Source organism: Aythya marila (genome assembly GCF_965140915.1).
Source record: "Aythya marila genome assembly, chromosome: 1".
NCBI classification, from domain to species: domain Eukaryota; kingdom Metazoa; phylum Chordata; class Aves; order Anseriformes; family Anatidae; genus Aythya; species Aythya marila.
In genome coordinates this window covers 4,010,844-4,032,209 of record NC_139042.1, presented here as the reverse complement: position 1 = coordinate 4,032,209, position 21,366 = coordinate 4,010,844, and the positions used below count along the sequence as shown (strand labels likewise).

The window sequence follows — 21,366 nt, the reverse complement described above, 5'->3', positions numbered from 1 at the left end:
AGTTGCCATAAGCCCCCAGAAAAGAAAATAACAGCGTGCTGACACTGAAAGTGCTGACCTTGCCTTTATGGCAGTGGCACAGATGTGCTGCTATAATCTTCATTTCACGGCTTAGATTGACCTTTGCACACAGACGCTGAAAAGAAATCAATTTTACAGATCTTAATATCTACTGGAAGGAGTTCTCCTCAAGTCTGTGTTTTTATTTCATACTAATTAGTGTGAAATAACGTAATTTAATTGCAGTTAAGTGGAGAGAGAAAGAAAGAAACGTTTCCAGTAATGGGCTTTCCTTCATTTTTTTTAAATACCACATGTTAGTGTGGGTAACTAGACAGAATAGGAAGCTCAGTTAGGGATGCCAGTGGCAGTGAAAAGCATTTCTGAGTTATACTTCAGTGTTTCTCTCCCATCCTTTTCTAAATTAAATTTGAAGGTGGCTTTGAACCCTTATCTGCAGCCAGGTCATCCATTTCTATTGGATGTGTGCAGCGAGGCATTCTTCGTGGTTTGTTTTTACCTGTAGTAAAAACAGTAAAAAGCTGAGATATGTGGTAGGTACACGTCTTTACAGTGCTAAGTGAAGTGTTGCAGTTAAGTATATCACCTAGATAACATACGAGATGACCTCTAACATACAGAACAAGATGTCCAACCCGTTCTTGGCCTCTCTGACAAGATTTCAACATCACTGCTTCTGCTGAAACTTAAAAGCTCCGAAAGGGCCACTTGCACAGTTCCCTTTGAGATACCAGAATCTAGTGCTCAATAAATAGGTAGGTAGAGGTTGCTGAAGCCCTGTTTAGATGAAAATCTGATAAACTCTCCCACCATCACCGGCCTTTCTTGCCTTCCTCTTTATTTCGTTTTGTCATACCTTAAATTCCTGTCCTCACTGCAGTCAGAAGCTTTTGCCTAGGAAGATGATGAGAACAGCATATGTTTGCTGTTATCAGATACGGTAGCACATAGCACAGCAGCAGCATCGCACCTTGCTTGCCTGGTACAACTGAACCATCGCTTCGTTTTGTAAAGAGACTCTTTAAAAAGCAAAGCAGAACAAGGCAGTTAGCAGAGAGGATGGCTATCCTTACACTGTGTACTTAGAAAGGAGCTCTAATTCGATGATCAGTGGAGCAGAATTTCTTCCAGTTATGGTAAAAAATATAATGAAACCAAACATCAAATGGACTTTCTAGGGCTTTTGGTGGAAGAAAAACACAAAAACAGTCCATCTAAGCATAATGATATTCCAAGTGGTATTAATCCCAGTGGTCAGCAGCAGTTTATTTATAGTAGTGCACCTTCTCCAGCCAAAATGGGGCATAGTCTACTCCAGGCTGTGAAATAAGTGTATGTGGGACCATTCCAGGCATCCAGCTGGTCCAGACTGGGTCCATTTCTGTTCTCCTGACCTCTCGTGGATGGTCTCAGCCAAAGAGATCTATAGAGAACGATTTCTGCTCCTTCCTAGCTAGGATTCCTCTGCACAGGAATTGAGGTGCTGGCTGAGCAGAACCAAATTCATGGCCGAGTGCATTCTAACTAATTCTATGGACTTCCAAGTTCCTTCTTGGCGATATTTCTTGGTAGTGTTTAATTCTCTAGTATCAATGTAGTTTTGAGGATGAAGGGTCAAGGCAGAGCACGATGTCCCTGACCAAGCACGTTGGTGCACTTGCGTTTAAGGATGAGGCGAAATGAACATGGCCAAAGTGATCACAAGCAAACAGATCCTAAACAGACTTATGGAAGACAGGTTCTGGACCTCCACTGCCAACACAGTCATCGGCTTACACAAAATTTTGCCCTTGGACCTCCAGTTATTCCGTGTTCTCATCACAGAAGAGCAGAGGTAGCAGCGAATGGTGACAGCTCCTTCTATTAGACAGAACAAACAATAGTGTGTGCTTTATCACATTCCTGGTCCGCACAGAGTTGGCTGCCATAAAACTAGAAAATCTGAGTTCTCACATGCTCAGGAGGGACCTATTTAGAGTACTGTAGCAAAATTGTCTGCACTGAGTGTATTCTTTCCCCTTTCCAACCCCCTCCTACTGCTACCAACCAGGCTGCATATATGGCATCCCTAGAAAGCAATTGAACGTGCTACAATGCCGGAGTTGCCAGGGTTGAGTGGCAATCTCTGTGCAATTGTTCTGCTCAGCACTGGGCCAGTGGAAAAAAGAAATAGCCTGTGATGAGAGAATTAAAGGCTATTACAGGGTACATATGCATCCAGGAGCTGATCTAAAATCACACACGCAATCTTAATTCTGTTCTTCGCGCACTTCGGAGCCCTTGACTTGGCGAACTTTGAGTTTCTTTAGTAAATGCTTTTTTTAGGTGTAATTAAACATAAAGATGGCTGTGGGCCTTTTAAGAGAGCGCTGTGGGTTGCACTTGCCAGCATTTGCCTTAATCTGTGTGCTGGATTTAGTTTGAAGTCCAAGGGAACAAATCATCGGGTTGCGTTAAGTTTCGTTACTGAGAGAGCTTTTCACACTGATCTGAACCATTCACTTAGATTTATAGTACCTCAAAGTACTGGGCTGGGTTTTGCCCATGGTGTCTGGGCAGAAAAAAATAAATAAAAAAATCTAGTGTCATTAATTGTGCTGTGTCACCCACTTTATCAGCTTTCTCAGACTGTACATTTGTATCCATTTGCTGAGCTTTTGTACAGGAGAAAAAAAAAATCCCTGTCCAAATGAACTGTTGGAACAATCTGCTTCTTTTTCAAGTTCATGTAAAGAAAATTAGAAACTAAATTAAAAGCTTGTTAGCCTGCTTTAAACATACCTATGTATTTGTCATGGCCAAAGCAGTTAAAACAAGAAGATACCCCTAAATACATGTGCAGATGATTTTTATCAGATCTCTTCAAAAAGCCACCAAGCCAACCAGATTCAGCTTTAGGGCTCAAGTTTGATGATGCTCACAAGCACTCTCTGCCTCAATCTACAAAATGTGTAAATTTGTGCTTCGTTTAAAGCACCTCCATCACACTCTTGAAGTCACTGGATTCACTCGAGCTAAGTACAGCTTACGTTAAACCTGTGCTTTGGGTATCAAGGGATTCAGAGACCGTCGTGTTGTTCATTTTCCTTACATCACCTAGCACAGCCCAACAGGGGCTCCAGCGCTATTTCAACCTGCACGGTGACTAATGCAGTTTTCAGCTGATTTTAGGATTAAACCATAAGCAGCACTCTCAACTCATTTGACTCATCTTCAGAATAAAATTCAGGAGGATTGATGAGCCGACAAGCTACCTGACAGATCCATTCACTCATCAAATTCTACACGAATGCTTCGATCTCAGCCCCTAAGCTGGGATACTAAATGTAACCTCTCATCCCACCTCATATGCTGGGGTGCAGGTGACAGATTGCAATTTTGAAGCCACAAAACTATATTTTTTAGACTGTAAGCAACCTATTATATTAATGGAAAAGCAGGTTTTCTCACAATATCTGTCAGAGCTAATAAGGAAGGAAACATGGGAGAGGTTGTCGATTTACCTACGTAAATTACACCCTTTTAAACAGGGTCTCACGGTTTATAAGCGCGTAATGAAATGGTGTTTGTAGAATTATACTGTCCACAACAGGCTAGCCCAGAATTTCAGTACTTGCAAAGCAAGGCAGGAGGCCCTCTGGTAGGGCTGCCTGTCCTCATTTCTCTAATTGAAGTGAGTAGCCCAATGGGAAAACCATTATTTCTAATATTATATACACAAATTAAAACTCCATTTAGAGGTACAGTGGGACCATCTTATAATTGACTTTGATCGCGAAGAAATGTCTCAGTAATATTTATAGTAATATGGGCTCTGCCAGAAAGGGTATCTAGAAGGGAAAATATTATTTTAGTGAGAAAGGGCTGAGCATGTCTAACACCAAATTTACTAGAGCGGTGAGGGCTGGAATAAGCTGCTTTGGTGCCTAATAAGCTGCCTAATAGCAGCAAAATGTTGCTGAGATCCATCCTTCAACTTCTTATTCTGCTTTCACAATGGCGAAGGAAATTACAGGTTGTATTTAAGCAGGCAGCACCTCAGATAAGCCACAACACCTTTATGTCTTTTTTTTTTTTTCCTATAGGTTGACACTTTAAAAAATCCTCCTAAAAATACCCTATAAAAATATGCTAAGCATTTAAAATTGCAGTTTTCTTCCCTGTAGGAGATGAGAAGCATCCAGCAAGCTACTAGAACACTGGAGGGGCCAGCGATCATCTATTAGCAGTCTGAATGGACAGGCAATCACTTGAAAGTCTTTGATCCCCAGGGGTAATTAGGAAGACATTGAATAGGAAGTGCTGACTCTTTGCATCGAACAAACATTGAGTTTAACTGCTTCATTTTATAACATATCTTCCTCCTAGTCACTTCCTTGAAGGTTTCAAAGAAATGTGATGCTTCAGCTGGAAGCTTTTTTTTTTCTTCCCTATTAAGAGCAATTGAGGACTAAATTAAAATATAAAGTGTTCTCCTAAGAAGGGACTAATACTATTTGGTAGACCATCTGCTTCTGTCTTGGAAATCTTTGATACAGCTCTTCAGTGAGGAGAGGTCAGAGAATAAATGGTGTGTGTCAAATCAAAGCAAGTGAATGCCTTTGCAGCCAGGAATTTAGGTGATTAACACCATGCTTTGTTTCCCTGAGAGGTAGGCCCTACTCTGGTGGCAACATTTTAAGAGGTAGGAAGCTCTCAGTCATTTGAATTCCTTCTTTGCAGGTGGTGATTCTGGCTGGGGGAAGGAGGACACCCAGGTTTCCTTCTGGTGCTTTCATGGTTTGAGCTCTGAATGTAGAGGAATGGCCAAGCAATAAAAAAAAAAAAAAAAAAAAAAAAAAAAAAAAAAAAAAAGAGACAATTATCTCTCTGTTTAGCACCTAAATCTTTCATCCTACTCCCTTCAGCCAGGGACAGGCAGTAAGGGTTCTCCGTTTCTCAGCATGAAGAATTTGCAGCCTGGCCTAACAGAGTGTCTCTATCCCCAGCCGATGAAGGTTTGGAAACCTTTTTTTCTCACTGGAGCTGGATCACCAAGCAATCAGGGAAGGGGCCAGCCAGGGAGCTTACAATAAAGGGCATTACCCTAAACGTCCCCCTTTGTCTCGTTTGGTTTTATTTTTCTAAATGATTGCCCTGTGACAAATAAACCAACAGGGCAGGAAGCAGAGGCGTGGGACCTCCCAGCCACAGGCTGTGTCTTCGCTTCAACAACACACAATTTGATCTGTCCTTGGGGCTCTGTTCTTCGAGGCCTCTTAATTTTGCATTTCCAGGCCTGGGTTCAGCTGGGCTGTGTGCGGGGTTCTCTGCTCCCACATGGTGGGCAGGTTCACCTTCATCTGGGCAGGGGGTGATTTCTGAAGTCGGGTTTTCCATTCCATAAATAAGTGCTTTAAGCTGTGAAAGGAGGGCATTTACCCGTAGGAAATAACTCCAGATGCTGGTAATGTTGCAGAGAGTTGTGCAAAGGTCCCAAGGTAACCGCAAAAGTCCATGCAAGAGCCTCTGTCTCTTTGTCCCGCAGTGTCTGGCTCAGTGACCAGGTATTTACAGGGAAAAGGTGTGAATTCATGATATTACGGACCACTGGGGTCTGCAGTCAGGATACTGAACTTCAATTCCAAGTCTGAGAGCTTGTTTAGTACTTGGACATTAAATTGCTGCAGCGTCAGAGCCCCAGGCCTGTAGACGAACCCCACGTGGGGCCAGGACTTGGCCCTACAAGCAAGGAGAGCAGGTAAGACACACCACATCCAGTCTGGCTTTTCTTACCCCCTTTTGACACCAGAAGGGCCACAGGAGCCACTTTGGTCCTTGTCCCTGCCCTGTTGGCATGGCCTGCCACACCAGGCCACGGAAACATTGTCCAACACGGAAACAGAAACAGCAATGTAAAAGAAAAACAAACTGGTTGTTTTCTTTCTCTAATGTTTGTTTTGCCACTTCCATTCTCCTTAATCTTGCGTGCCTCTTCCTTGATTTATTGAAGATTGACAAACCAGTGATTATTTCATGCTGAAAGGCTCCTTTTCATAACATTGAATGTCACAAAAATATGATTAATTCTGCAACAGTCAATTCTCCCACTTCTACAGAAATCATATAATTTCAGTGTAGAGAGACAGTTATCCAGATAATTACAGTCAAGTTTATTCCAGAGACAGGAGTGAAAGCAATACATTTACTTGAGTCAAAATTAGCCCTGAGTAATTCAGTGGAGGAATTCAGCTTTTTTTTTTTTTTTTTTCAATTAGGAGAAAAAGTGTAACTCAGGTCTCATTTTAGAAAGTGTGTTATTATAAGACTGATTGTTGAACCTGGAGGTTAAAGAGAGATGTGTAAGCACCACGTATCTCATGCTTGATTCCACAAAAGAGAGGGGAGCAAAGAAACAAACTGTTTAAAATATCTTCTTAACCACTCACTGAGCTCCAGCTGTTTTTCCTTTTTTTTTTTTTCTTTGCTTTCCTTTGCTCTCTCCGAATCTTCCCTCTTTTTCTTGGTTTCCAACCTGTATTCCTGTATTTTTCTCACCCTCCTTCTTTTGCTTTTCCATTTTTATTCTTGTTCATTATGGCATCCGTGCTTCTTACACTGTCTTTTCCCACTTTCTTTGCCCCGTTCTGCACTGGGGGGGCTTTGGAAAACCGTTCTCCCTACCAGCAGCACTCCTCTGGCTTGTTTTATTTCAGATTAGAAGCCCCAAAGACTTTCTGTCTCGCCTGACTGCTCTCTGGGCTCCGTGTAAATCCAGGCTGTGCACCATGCTCGTGCTGCTGCTGATTCACTCCTTGCTTTTGTTGAGCTTCCATTCAGAGAAACTTTTTTTTTCACCATTCAGAGCAAGACCGTAAAACAATTGCTATTTTCTTCATTCATTAGCTTCTCGAGGAGCTTCGGCTGGGTGAGGAATAGCTAAGGCAGCAGCAGTAACTTCAGGACATAGCTCGGGGAGGACAGGAGAGGAGGCAGCAGCAGAGCCTGTGAGAATGCATTTAGCAAACACTACAGAAGCAGCTGGTGGCTTCGGCCATAGCCTTAATTTCAAACATCGTAATTGATTGGTTTGGTTATTTATTACACTTAGTGTGCAGCTTTGGGCAAAGCAACAAGCTAATAAAGGGCAAGCAGTGTGTTTTTCAGTTTTTTTCTTTTGCTGACTGGTGTGGTTTCTGGGGGTCTCATATGCTTCAGTAAGCACGCCTTGTCTTTTCTTCTCCCCGTGATCTATCACAATCATCTGCCTCTCTCGGCGAACTCCTTCGCTCCATCAACCTGTCCCAAATAATGTCCATTTTGTTGACCATGTGAATTATTATCTTTGTCTGTTTTCACCCGAAATGCTCTTCCAGTTTCTTTGTTCTGCTCTCTGCTGAGTAAGAAGTTTTGACTTCAGGCTTTCGCTGTGTCATAAGCAAGTGGCAATAATACAGAGACACCCCAAAGCCTGGGTTTCTTGAGAGCAAACTTTGAAAATAAATTTCCTCTTTATTTGGCTTAACAGCATCAGCTAATGTTGCTTATGGTCTCCACAAACTGCTGCAGAGTAGGAATAATGTGATGCTGAAGCAAATAATGTGTTAAAGCCTGAAGACTCATGATCCTGAGTACTTGGTGCCACCAGTGTGAACTTTGATTTATTTGGGTGGTTAAATAGCTCGTCTGATGCTAAAGCTGTTTGTAAATTTGCTTTGCTCAAGCGAATCTGGGTCCAGCAAATGAATAGCCACATCACCCTGCCGTGGCTGAATTGCTGAGCTCAGCAGAGCCATCAAACCCTAAAAGGACCGTGGAGTTTGACTCCCTTCTTTTGCCCACCAAGAAGGCAGCAAGAGACACCGCAGGACTGAGGACTTTATTCTGCCACAGAAAACTCTGTTACCCATTCAGCAAGGTTCGGGGCACTTTTTGCTAGCATGCAGCAATCATTAAAAGTGTGCAAGCGTGCTCGATGTCAAAACACGAGCATAATGAGCCAGATGTCCCAGATGCCTTTACCACATCATCCGAATTGTTGGTGCTGAAACGGCCCAGAGAGCACACACGCGGGGTTTCCCCGAAGTATTGTTTCCATTTCAAGGGAAGGCAGACAAAAGAGTTTTATTAGCCATGGGGAATGTAACCAAAGCTTCTGCAAAGAGCATGTCAGGAGGCTTCCCAGGCAGTGAAAGCTACATGGTATTTTACAAAAGGGTACGCTCTAATGATTGTTAATTGCAGCGTGCTCTTTTAATACAGGGGGAGCCTTCAATATCTGAATATCTACTGAGTGTCATGGTGGGGAAGGAAGAGAGAGGACATGGGGGCTTTTAGGAAGGCACTTCCACATCTTATATCTAGCTGAGCAGAGAAAAAAAAAAAGCCAAAGAGAAAATGTCAGCAGTGGGTTCAATTGACCTGGAGACTGAGAGCATCAGGAATCCCAAACTATTTTTACAGCCTTACTTTGCTTTTAGGAACATTAACACTTCAAAGTATGTGACCGTGTTTCTCATCCATAGTTCCAGGGTTTTTCCTTGATTATGGTCTTTTTTTTTTCCCCTCACGAAAGAACTTTGCATCAATTTAGCACAGAACAAGGTTGATCTGTGCTGTCCTAAAACCTTTAAGCAACTGTGTGCATCAACAGTTTTACACGTCCCACTGAGATTTAGAGAGCCAAAGCATCCACTGCTGTTACTGCTTGACTTTTTAGCATGAGTATGGCACTTAGGGAAGAAGACTGAATCTTTCATCGGCTTGCAAATCAGATACTGCTGGTATTTGGTAGATAGCAATGATAAATACTTAGCTGGGTGATTTCCTAGTAACACACATAGCACCAGGGTGTGTTTCCAAAGCAAATTGGACTTCTTGTTCGAGTTTCTGAAAGGCTTTTGTGGTTATTACTCACCTGCAGCAGAAATTATGTGCTATTTGTCTTACGGTTGTGAATATTTAGAGGTTTTTATATTGTTTGGAAACATCAAATTAGAAAGTCTTAATGGAGCATGAAGTGTAAGCTTTTGCATTTTTTTCTAGACTTTTTTAAAGCCACTTAGTAAGCAAATACTGTTCAAATAGTTCTCTGTTTCTCAGATTTTTGCACTTTTGTATGCATGGTGTGCATACAACTCATAAGGCATGTGTGTGATGTTGGGATTGAGGTACATGAGAAGCTTTTTGCTTCAGAAAAATCTATTAACCAAAGACAAAAGTTGACATGTTAATGCAGGCCTGTCTGATAACATAGATACTTTTATCTGTGTGTGATAACACAGGCAGCAGCTATGTTACCTGTAATTCTAACCTATTTTCTAGACTGGGACATTGTAAGATGCTTTGCAAACATTTAGGGATGAATGGTGACCTGGCACCATGATTCACTTGCTCAGGGAGATGGATAATATGCAGAAAAGTCACAGCACTTCCAGACAGCGAGCTCTGTCCTTTGACTGAAGCACGATTTTCTCTTCCTAAGACATTTCCTCTCAAGTGTTTTTAATGCTTTTTGCATGCCTGGAGGAAATGCTCATAGCCTTCCCTCTGCAGCCAAAACACTGCTGACTTCTTCACCTTCATTTTCATGCAGTAAAGAAAGATGTAAAAGCAACAGATTCCTACTGAGGACAGGAGGCACTTAAGCTGTGATAGCCGAAAGATAGAGCATGTCAAATGGTCTAGTGGAAAAGCCATCGGCTCAATTCATGCCTGAGCCAGCGATGCCTGTATGAGCTTGTGTAGGTCATTGTAATCTGAAGGCATCTGATAGATGGAGTTGGAATTAAGCACTTAGGTCAGAAGAGGCATCTGGACTGCTTGCAGTGAAGAACTGCCTGGGTTTGGAGGAGTGAAGAAGACAGCTTTCATTCTCCTCTGACTACAAACACCTGTGTGGTTAACGTGGGAACCCACACTAAGAGCTCTGCAGCATCTGGGGAACATTCTGGTCCCTGGAGAGGTCCGGTCTGGACGGCATGTTCAGGCAGCATCTGGTACTGGGCTTACACAAAAGCTGCTGGAGGAGGAGTGCATGCAACACCTGTAGGGCTCGTGAACCTGTGAGCACAGAGTAAGCTAAGGGAACTAACACACTTTGAAAGTCCAGAGAAGTGAACTGAGTCAGTCCTCTAATCCGATATACTTCTCTTTTTGCTTTCTGTGAAGTAGAAGTATCAGATTCCCACCTGATGAGGTTTTATGAGGTTAAAGGCTGTGAACACGTGTCCAGGCGGCCTGGTGAGGATGAGGGCCATATAAGAACAAAAATACTATGCAAACGTAGCAATGCCAAACGCTTGATACAAATTCCTTGCTCCCAGTCTGATTTCTTCTCTTCCCTTGCACTGTATCTCTGCCAAATATTCTCCCTTCAGATCCAAATGCTGGCCACTGCCCAGAGTGTGCTGGGTACACAACCAGTTGTGCTGGTAGTATTCCTGCTGGGTACGTGTACTTGGATAAACACATTTGGGCTGTGGCCAGCTCCCTGGGAGACTTCCCTTGCTGCTTGGGGGTTTTAGGAGAGTATTTTCTTTCCTAATGATCCAGACTTTGTTAACAATCCCAGGCCCAGTTTACATGGTAAAACGAGACGTTTGCTCTCCTTGTTTTGTGATGTTGTGTTAGTGCAAAGACAAGTTTATTCATGTTAGTAAATGATAGATGACCTAATTGAGACTGAAGTGGAAAAAAGTCACTGATTTTGCTAAATTGCCTAAACATGCCATTTTTTGGAGAACTACTCAGATTACTTTTCAATCATCTTGAAAAGATTGTTCCTGATGCACAGGTTTAAATAAACTAGCCACTTGTCCCTGACAGTGTTTGCCAAGCTCAGATGTATCTTTGTGAACAAAATGAGAGCTATATAAAATGGAAATGCTCTTATTTCCACACTGCTTTTGACTCTTTTTGTTTATGCTAAATGGCTGTGATTCTAGTGCCACTGCACAGTTTCTTGGAGAAATTGTAGAGTAAAATATCAAGGCACTCCCTTAGAAAAGAAATGTCATTCCAAGTGTAGCAAATATCAGATCATTTAGCTGCAGAGAGCCTGGAGCTAAACTGGATCCTGATTGAATATGAAATGTTTATGTTGGGGAAGGAAGAACTGATACGGAAAGCCACGTTGTTTTGCTTTCCATTTTCAAGGGGCAAGCATTAGTTGTGTAAGCATACAATTTTCCATACTCCACATACACGTGTTTGCTTTTTAAGTATTCTGTCTTGTTCCTTAACTTCACCTGTCTTTATGTAATGGCTTGAGATAGATTCATGTGCACACTGGATGACTTTGTGTGGCCAAGAAAGCTAGAAAGAGCTATGTCCTGGTATCACACAAATGTAGATGGTGCTCCTGGTGTTCAAACCTCCAGGATGTATCTTTGGTCTGGGTAGGGGAAGCCAAATTGTACTGAGGAGTGCTCACTTGTGGTCATGTTGCATTCCTGGTGCTGAGCACAAAGGGATCTGCTCAAGACTGATCTAAAATTGTCTTAAGATTTTCTTGGTCTTACTCAGGAAAAACTGTCAGAGGGGCTTGTGTGTTTAATTGATGGGTTAAAAAGAAAAAAAAAATAACCTACACAAAAAGCATATTGTGTAGTCAAAGCATAGACTACGGCAAAGCAAACCAAAGAGCAATTTCCTAGGATCTGTTGGTATGCTGAGAAATATATAATACCCCTTGTATTTTCACATTCACCACATCGTCACCCCAGCTTTGGGAATTATCTGAAACGTGGTGCCCAGTTATTCCCTCTGTGAGAATGGATCAGGTGTGGTTCCACTGGAAGAAGCAGAGTGGATTGGTAGAGGTGATCCAAAACTAGTTAAAATGGGGGTAGAGACTTAGTGGGGGTAAAGACTTAGGGAATCGGCACGGTAGAATCAGTAGGGGCTGTCTAACCACACAAAACCCATTTTTGCCCTAAAACAATGACCACCAATAGGCCAGTAGACTGAGTGTTTAGGAAGTTCCCCTGCTACAAGTTCTGAATCTCTCCCAGGCAGAAAAAGATGACTTTTCTCATTGCTCACCACAGCCATGCACCTGTTTGGCCTAAACTGGCACCTGCAGCCGATGGAAGGGCAGATGTATGAAATCACGGAAGACACGGCCAGCAGTTGGCCAGTGCCAACGGACGTCTCCTTATATCCTTCGGGGGGCACAGGGTTAGAGTTACCTGACAGGAAAGGCAAAGGAACCAGTGAAGGTACGGTTGGTGTGTGTCCATGTCGTGAGTCTTCTGTCTGCCTCTGAACTCCAGCCACCCAATCTCATGTTCCATTACCCTCAATGCTGCCATTGTCAGGTGCTTTCTCCAGTCTTTCACGTCTAGAACTAGTCGTCGTCAGTCTTGTTTCCCTATGTGTCTAAGTTTCATACCCTTCTGATATTTGCTGATTTGATAAAAGTATGTACAATCCCCACCACACATCTCAAGCATTCTCAAGGTGGAATTCTGCACCCTATCTCTAAGGCTACAGATGTCCATCATGAAAACCCTGCCTCAAATGCCTATTTTCATGGGGACAAAACGTCTTGAAAATTAAAAGACTCCTGGAGCAGTGGATCCAACAGAAACATTTGGTTTTGCCTATTCATTGCCACCATGTGCCAAATGTTTTGAGGACCAAAGAACCAGTGGGTACTGGCGTTCCCTGGCTGGACATCTCTTTGCTAAGCTGGCCAGATGGAAGTCCTGCTCTCCTCAAAGTGTCGTGGTGCTGGCAGCTCGCGGATTTAACTGAAATTGGAAGCAGCTGATGGTTTGTCAGTCCAGCAGCTTGACATCTTCCTGTGCTCCGTATGGAAGCAGCACTGCCAAAATTACCCGTAAACCCTGCAAGGGCAGGTGTTTTATCCCTCCCAAAACTTGGAGGAATGAGGAGCTGAAAGATTCAGAAAGCTGTTCTGCAATTCAAATACTCAGAAAGCTGTTTTGTTTGTGTGCCGAGCTGCTTTATACAAGGCTAACAGATTCCCATAAAATTTGTCTTTGGCTTTTTTTGGTATTTATTTTGGGGGAGGAAGGTTTTGGAGTTAGAGATTTGCTACTGTTCTGGCAACTCATTGAATTCAAAAGTTTCCAAAGTTCCCTGGACTTTGGCAGAGAGCTTATGTTTATCTATTTAATTTAAATTAATTCTAGTCTTTTTTTTTTTTTTTTTCCTTTAAGAGCTTATCTGCCTTTATCAGTCCAAATAAAAGCCCTAATTGTGTGCGTTCCCTAAAACAGTGTATTTACTAGGAACTGACGGCTGACATCAACGTTCTGCAAGGAAAAATCAACCAAGAGAGTTATTCTCAGCAAACCTGACTAGACAGTGGAGCAAGCTGCAGATATCATATGTTGTATTCAAAAATACTTGAGACAGATCCTTTTTTTTTTCCCCCTCTAACTTGCCATATGTTTTGGTTTTGGAACATGTAGTTTTGATCTGTCCACTTCCTTTTAAAAGTCAAAATGAAAACGAACGAAAGTATTTATCTAAGACTGCCATCCAAATCAAAGACCTCCACTTGATTTCTTTTTCAGCTATGCTTAGTGCTGTCAATTGAAGTTTTGATTGCTGCCAAAAAGCTGTGCTTAAAAAAAGAAATCTGGAAATTACCCTAGGAGTTTCATCAGAAGCCCCCTCAAGTTTGTGCTTCACACAGATGTTTGGGAATCCGTAGGTTTAGAGGAGAATATCTTGTCCTGACTAAGGAAAACCACACCAGGACAAGATGTTTCTTGCAGGACTAATGACATCCAGCCTTACAACGCAGCTCTTTCCCCATCGAGCGACTATGCAACCAGTTCTGGGCTAGCAGTGTTGCATGGCTGCTGTTCTCAATCAGAATTTATGTGATTGGAATTTATTTAAAAAAAAAATATATTAAACCATATTTGAAACTACTCCTGATCACACTGAAACGGTCTGGAATAGTCATACAGCTGATCAAAATGAATCATTACCAACACCTTGCCAATTCTCATCTGTGGCTTTGCTCTAGCTCAGCATTTATGGGTGTTTAAGCCCATCCCTGTTTAGCAAAGCACTTAATCACATGCTTACATTTAAGCGTGTAATTAACTGTGATTGAAGTCAGAGGAATACGAGTGTGTTCTTAAGTGTTTTGATGAGTCAGGGTACCTTGGTATTGAAAATACCAGCAGATTCAGCAGGGGCCGAAACGAAATGGTTCATTTTGATAACCAAATAAATTAGGAAGAGTTGCTACGGCAACTAAAAAGTTCAAGGTAATGCATGGAAAGAGCAAAGTAATTGACAGCCCAATTAAGGATGCAGACCTGAAGTTAATTTTAAGTAGTCAAATATTCTGATTAAAACCTAATTTCTGATTAGAAGCTGAAATTGCTTTCTTATTGTACTTTCTTTATGAAGAATCCAATTTGTAGGGCCTGATCCTACTGTAGGTTAAACCTGGCAAAGCAGGGATTGACTTCAGCCTGGTGGCGAGCCGTTCCGCATCAGGCTACCTCCAGCTGCAGGCTGCACAGCACAGCCCGGCTCACATCACCTTTTCAGCCTTACAACAGCCCACCAAGAGGAGATAGAAGCTTTGTAATTGCATGTACAAACAATTATTTATGTGAAATTGTCTTTTTCAATCACACAAGCGTTTTTTTTGCTTGAGCAATTGCTGCCTGTACGGGCAGAATACACACTGTGCTCAATTTCTCCAGGCTCTCTCCTGCACAGCACCATCCATCATATTAAATTCTCACCTCCCCCGATTCACTCCGCTGTGCAGTCTTTATTAATGAACAATCAGGGCGCATATCAAATACTTTAGATTTTCATCTGAATTTCTATGAATCTATAAAACGTGTCGGTAGCAATCAGAAAAATAAATCCTTCATCTGAGCCCCAACAGGTGACGTCTTTAGGTCTTTTTAATAGAAACCTGAATCTTTTCACCCTACAAGAATGGAATAAGAAACTTTGCATGAAGACATGGGAACCGTTTCTTTTAATCCCAACAGTGTGAAAAGTAATTTTTAGGATGCCAGATAAATATTAACAATCCTTTTTATAAAGTAATCCCCTTTGGAATCAAGCTAGCTGATTTCCATTGTACAGCTGTACTCTTTTAGCACAAACAATTCGGTAACAATGTCCATTTACCTAAGCTGCTTCTGATTATCTCTATTAATATACACTTTGACTAAAAAAGGATAAAAAGTCAGCAGATTTCCCCCTCGTATTTATTTGAATTTGATGAACAAAGATAAATGAGAGTCTTATAAAATAACCAGTAGCTTTTTCCTATGAACAGGCGTCCACTGTTTTCGAGACTGTGCTGGTATGCATAAAACTCCAGCCACAAGGCAGCACAGAAATGAAACATGCCATCAAGCCCCACTCCAACAATGTACATCAGCAGTTGCAAACTTGAATTAGCTAATCAGGGATTAGCCTTATTTGGACCAAAAGTTCTTCTAAAATGTTTTATACAATAGAAAATTGGAAAGATCTCCTGTCTACAAAGAAATGTCTTCAGAGACTCCTCTTGTTAATGGTCAATATGCATATAATTTATAGATGGATTTTGGAGAGACAGCTAACAGTTTACTTCTGTCTCTCCTGGAGAGTTTGTATTGGGATGACATATGGAGAAGTTTAATTTTTAAAGGAAATGTTAAAACAGTAAAATGAGAGGTTGTTCTACCAATCACCTTTTCAATATGGCAAGTAAATTCTAAGACTATTTCACTTTAACTCATTCTAAGTAGAAAAATATACTTTTATTTCATATATCCTGTTTCCCACATGTAGGTTCTGGAAGAAAAATTCTCATAATTTGATTTTCCTGCAAAATACTGCATGTTCCTGAAAGTTTTCTTCTAATTTTATCAGAATTGTTTGATCTGTGAAACACAGAGTACTGAGGTGTAATGGCACCGAGATAACAAATCGATTTGGATTTCTAAATTTAATAATTTGACCTTGATGGTGATATGACGTTCTCCTTACTAAAGCCAAAATCTTTTTTTTTTTTTTTTTTTTTTTTAATTTCTTCAAGTACAAGTGTCCTTAAAGGCTGTTTGTTAAGTAGTTGCTGTCATCTTCTTTCTGCACTGCAGGTGAAGCTGCGTGGCCACTGGTTATGGCAAAGGCCAGACAGCATTTTGGGATTTCAGTGTGCATTTTGTCCATACTCCCTGGGCTTCCGTGGGGTTGAGGTTTTCTCGAAGCAGCCACCAATTCTGAGAACTGTGAGTGTGTGGGTGTCTAACCCGGAGTTCCTCAGCCTTGTTTTCCAGGGATGCTGAGCTCCCTGCTGACTCCCTCGGATGTTATGACGAGTGCTGATTGCCATCCACATGCTCAGGCTCCCCAGTCTGGTGGTTGCTTCAGAAAACAGATGCCTCCGTTTGTTTGGCTGCTAAAGGAAGATGGATAATCATAACACACTTCACAGATTGTATTGAAACCTAATTAAAACCTATCAAGTTTCTTAGTAGATATTACTGACATGCAGGGTATGATTTCCATCATCTTTTTACTCAGTCCTTTTTAGCTTTAGCCTTTTCTGGACTGATGAACAAATTTGAAATATGGATACTGCTTTCCAGCATTAATTTAACAGAGAAACATTTTCCTTTCCCCTCTCAGGCATCCCTTCATGCTGCTCTTCTCCACACTGCCATCCCATTCTGTGACACGTGCCTACCTCACTGTTACTTCCCTTCTCTCTGCTAATGTAATGATGTCTCTTCTCCATCAGTGAACTCATTTTCATTTGTGTTATAATGCAAGACGATTTATTTTTATGTAATGTAATTACACAAGCTCTAATGTTATGCTTTGAACAAAGGGTCATTTTTCTCCAGGTTGCTCTTCCCATATTCCTGTTTTCAAACAAAACAGTTACTGAAGCCAAGAATAACCCTGCCAGTTTTCCTCTCATATCATAAGGATTGGCCACACAAAGTACTCTGAAGACCTCGGGACACTAATAGTCTGTTTCTCAAGATCAGTGTCAGAGATACCAGTACGGTTGGATTACTTCTAGGATCTAAGGCTAATCCAAGATTTTTGTTCCTGTGTTTTGGCAGGAAAGCCCAGTAGTTTCTTTCCAGACGACAGTTTTATAGACTCTGGAGAAATCGATGTTGGCAGACGAGCCACACAGAAGATCCCTCCTGGTATCTTTTGGAGATCTCAGGTGTTCATCGACCACCCAGTGCATCTGAAATTCAATGTGTCCTTAGGAAAGGCCGCTCTGGTTGGCATCTATGGCAGAAAAGGCCTTCCACCATCACATACACAGGTAATGGGACCACGTTTCAATGAAGCAACGCTTGTCTTATAACTTTTGTTCTCATGGCTGTTTTTATTTCAGCTGTTTCTCTCAGGAATTTGCTGCGTGCTTGCAAGATGTTAAAGGTGATAAATCCAGAGAAAGATAAACAAGTGAGAGTTACCAGATTGTCACACGCATTAACCCCATGGGCTGTAGGCTCAGGCAAAGCAGGCGGTTGCCTAAGGCAGCAAGCTGCCAGGGGGCAGAAAAGGTTGTGTGAGGGGATCTGCACAGCACCATCAACCACCACCCTCTCCATCCAGTGCCCCTTGCAACAGCAGCCTCACCAAAAATACATCAAAAATAATTTTTTCATCCCTTGTCCCCATCTTTCATGCCATGCACCCCTCTTTCAGCATCTCCCCTCCCATGGTAAGAGGTGCACGACCCCATTTTCTCACCCTCATGGGAGCACTATTCACTTTTGCCTCCTGTGCTGAAATGCCTTGGGCCAACTCTTCACATTATGCGTGTTGGCTGTCAGATTAGGCTGAGGTTGGTCAGGGCACAGTAACTGGTGTATAACCAAGCAAAATCAAGTCCTTACAGAAAGCCACTCTTACTTCAGCAGGAATCAAGATAAGGTTATTATTCTGTAGGGCTAAAATGAAAGCAGTTGCTTTCCTTAACACACCTGGGGAAAAGCTGCGTTGAGGAGTCACTTTCTGGGGAAAGCTCCAAATAACCATTCCCTTACATAAGGATTTTGTACATTAGTTTCTCTACTTTCCATCTCAGTTCGTAAGCTGCTCTTAGCCAGATTGATTAATGCATTAGGGCGTAACTCTGTTTGGCAGTGCAAAACATCTTGCTCCCACTTGCATCAGCAAGTTAGCAAAGTATTACCAGGTTTCTGTTAATGTTCTAACTTACCCTTCTCCTCCATTACTAACGGAAAAGTCCAGCAACCAACACAGCAATTTAAGATTTATAGAAATACACCGTCTTTATTTTCTTTCTAAGCAAACAAATATGTTTATGACAACCTTTCTGGGTAATATGGTATTTTCCACATATTAACACACCTGCAACTTATTTATGTCAAAGAGGTGTCATAAATCTACGCTTTCTCTGCCTGCCTTTCTGCAGAATTAAAATATTTCAGTAGGATCAGCAGGTCATAAATTCAGTGACACAATAGTGCTGTTATTACCCATTTTTAATCAGTCTCTCTTTAAGGGGAGATTGAGACATTTAGAATTTAAACCTCCTGTTTTATTAAAATAATAAGGTCATGCTCACAACAATAATACTAACTGTAGATCAGAAGTCTGTATTACTTTGGCTTTCCTTGTTTGTAATGATTATTAATATCCATTATGAAACAGAACTTATTACATGAATAGTTTCAATTGTTTAAAGAACAATTATGAAATTTAACACATAAATCTCAAGTAAAGTCTGTTGAATTTAAAGCAAAATGCTTAAGTGGAGCAGGGCATTTCACCCAGCCATAGTAAATATGTTAATTACTAATGTTTTAAGCAATTAAGAAGCCCACACTGACTTCTTTACTGCTACATTGAATGTGGGATGTGGCACATGTTTGTCAATATTACATGCTGGAGGAGGCAATGCACTTGTACCAAGACCTTGTAAGTGCTGCTTGTAAGTGTGTATAGCCACAAATCAAGAGCTGCCACGTATATAAAAAATCTGCATCTGGACCAAAACATTACCAAAAATTACCAGAGGGACATTTTAATCCAAAAAATAAGAGTAGTAGAAACAGAACCCCAATCCCACCATTATGAAGAAATAACAATGAATCTGCAGATACTGGAACAGTATTGATATATTACTAGCTAATACTTAATTCAGTTTTGAAATGATCCCTTTTCCTAATATTTTTCAAACCTGCTGTCAATTAAAACAGTGTTTTCCTTTTATATCTTTTTATATGAAGTTTAATCCTTAGCACTTCATCTCACCATAATTTATTAGCCTTAGGAGTCATTAAAGAGGTAACCTGCTTTTTGTGTTAACATTGTATCTCATAGTTAAAACATATTACACAAATCTAATTTTTTCTCTTGCATGATCCAGAGTATCTGCTGCACCCTGTAAATCTACCCAGTGAGTTTTATATTTCCAAATTTTATAATGAATTTCACAAACAAGACTTTGGCAAAGCGCAGGCTAACAGCAGTGATAATCTCCTCCTTGGAAGGGTTGATTTTTTTCCCAGCCTATCTGGTTGATGGCAGTAATAAAATTTGAACTGACAATCAAATTTTCTTCTGTAGTAGATAATTAGATATTTCTTCTGGTTAGATAATCAATTTTCTGTAGCATGTACCTATGGACAAACTATTCTCTTTCAGGATCTTTGAGTTGCTACCTGAAATTGGTAAAATCTTAAAAGTTATAATTTTCCCTGCTAAAACAACAAACTATTCCAGATTGTCTTTGGGAAACTTTGTCTGTGATCACCTATCTACTACTGAAGGTTGCCAGCAACCATGGATATTAATAATCAGAAGCAAGTGAAAACTTCAGATTTCTGTACTGTTAAAAATAGAGCTTGTAGAAGCCAAAAATAATTTACTGGTAACAAAAGGCACTTCTAATTCTTCTCAACAAATTATAGTAAAGGTTAAACAATTTTCTTATGGTCTATTAAATTTAATCTTCCCATATCAAATCATTTTTAAACTCTTTAACCTAGGCCAAATTTTTTACATACTAGATTTTAGGGATTGACCATCACAGCTTTGGGAGGCATTTTTTCATTTATACAATTTGAATTTATTAAAGAGGTATTCTGTCTACAATTTTCTTGCTTGCATTAATTCTAATTGTGTATTAAAAATCTATAAATTTATTCAAATGTAATAAAACGTAATGCATTTACGGATTGAATCATATTTACAGTTAGTAACCTAGTAACTTTGCAAAGGCACCAACACCTATCTTGCAAATATTTATAAAAATAAACTTTTACATTTGTCAGGAAGCCCCAGGTAAGCATAACCTGGATTGGGCTGTAACAACAGCAGCTCACTGTAGCTAGATGCCTTGATATTGTTTTCATCCCACTAAGTTTTAAGCATCTAAACATAATATGTAGCAAGCAATAGATGCCCTGAGGGTATCCTCAGAATGGCTGCAAATGTCTGGCTCACACAGTGCTGTTCAGAACAACCTCACGCTTCTGTCCTCTGAAACTTAAAACCACTAGAGTGTCTTATTTTTCTAAAACAAATATGCTTTTTCAATTACATACCTGTAGGCTTTATATTTTGTATTTACATCACATTATCTCAAAACAACAACTCTGCTTCTGTCTTCATAGACAGCCAAAGGAATGCCCTTCACAGGCGTCCTGGCTTTTGCTTTCTCAGAAGACACTGCAGCATCAGATCTGAATGATCTACATGCTAAAATAAGAAAAATGAATAAAGCAAATTCAAAACAGAGTTCAAATAAATAATTAAAATGCAATCATGAGGAATACTCTAGGGACAAACTTTGTCATTTTAAGTACAAGGTAGGCCATATATAGTTTATTTCTAAATAAATAAATAAATTTGGAAATAAATATTTCTTTTTAACTTAGCAATAGCTGCAAGAGGAGAGGAAATGTCAACAACTCCGTATTTTGGTGGACTTTGAAGAGCATACCAGCCAACGTAATAATTTAACAGAAGCACTCACATTTTGATATGGTAAAGTCAAAAGGAGACCAAATTTGTTGCAACCATTTAGAGCAGCAATATTTGCTGCTGTACAAAAATAAGTGGTGGTGTTTTTCCCTGTTTTCCTCGCTCCTACCAAAACCAACAAGCTTATTTGACTGACTGGGTGAGAGAGGGAAACCCAAGGAAAGTCAGGGCACAGAGAAGCATGGCTGTGCCCCAGCTGTTTCGTTCTGCTCACAAAATGTTCTGTTCACCTGAACACAAGATAAGAGTCGGGTTAGATAAGGCTCACTTCACATCTGTGATGTCTGCTAGACTTGTATCTGACTTGTCCCATTAATATATTATCAGACAAAATACAATTATTGCAGAAAGTTGGTGGAGTTATTTAAACAGAGA

The 21,366-nt window shown here is 40.7% G+C and overlaps 1 protein-coding gene across 3 annotated transcripts in view; it reads left to right on the top strand.

The window, feature by feature from the left end:
* The window catches only part of TENM4 (teneurin transmembrane protein 4), a 597,100-nt gene that overhangs the window by 408,849 nt on the left and 166,885 nt on the right, over positions 1-21,366 (top strand). For all 3 annotated transcript variants that reach the window (XM_082754369.1, XM_082754368.1, XM_082754367.1), the window contains 2 exons: positions 12,051-12,221; positions 17,079-17,293. In XM_082754369.1, the coding sequence (XP_082610495.1) occupies positions 12,051-12,221; positions 17,079-17,293 (386 nt within the window). The remainder of the gene's footprint in view (positions 1-12,050; positions 12,222-17,078; positions 17,294-21,366) is intronic.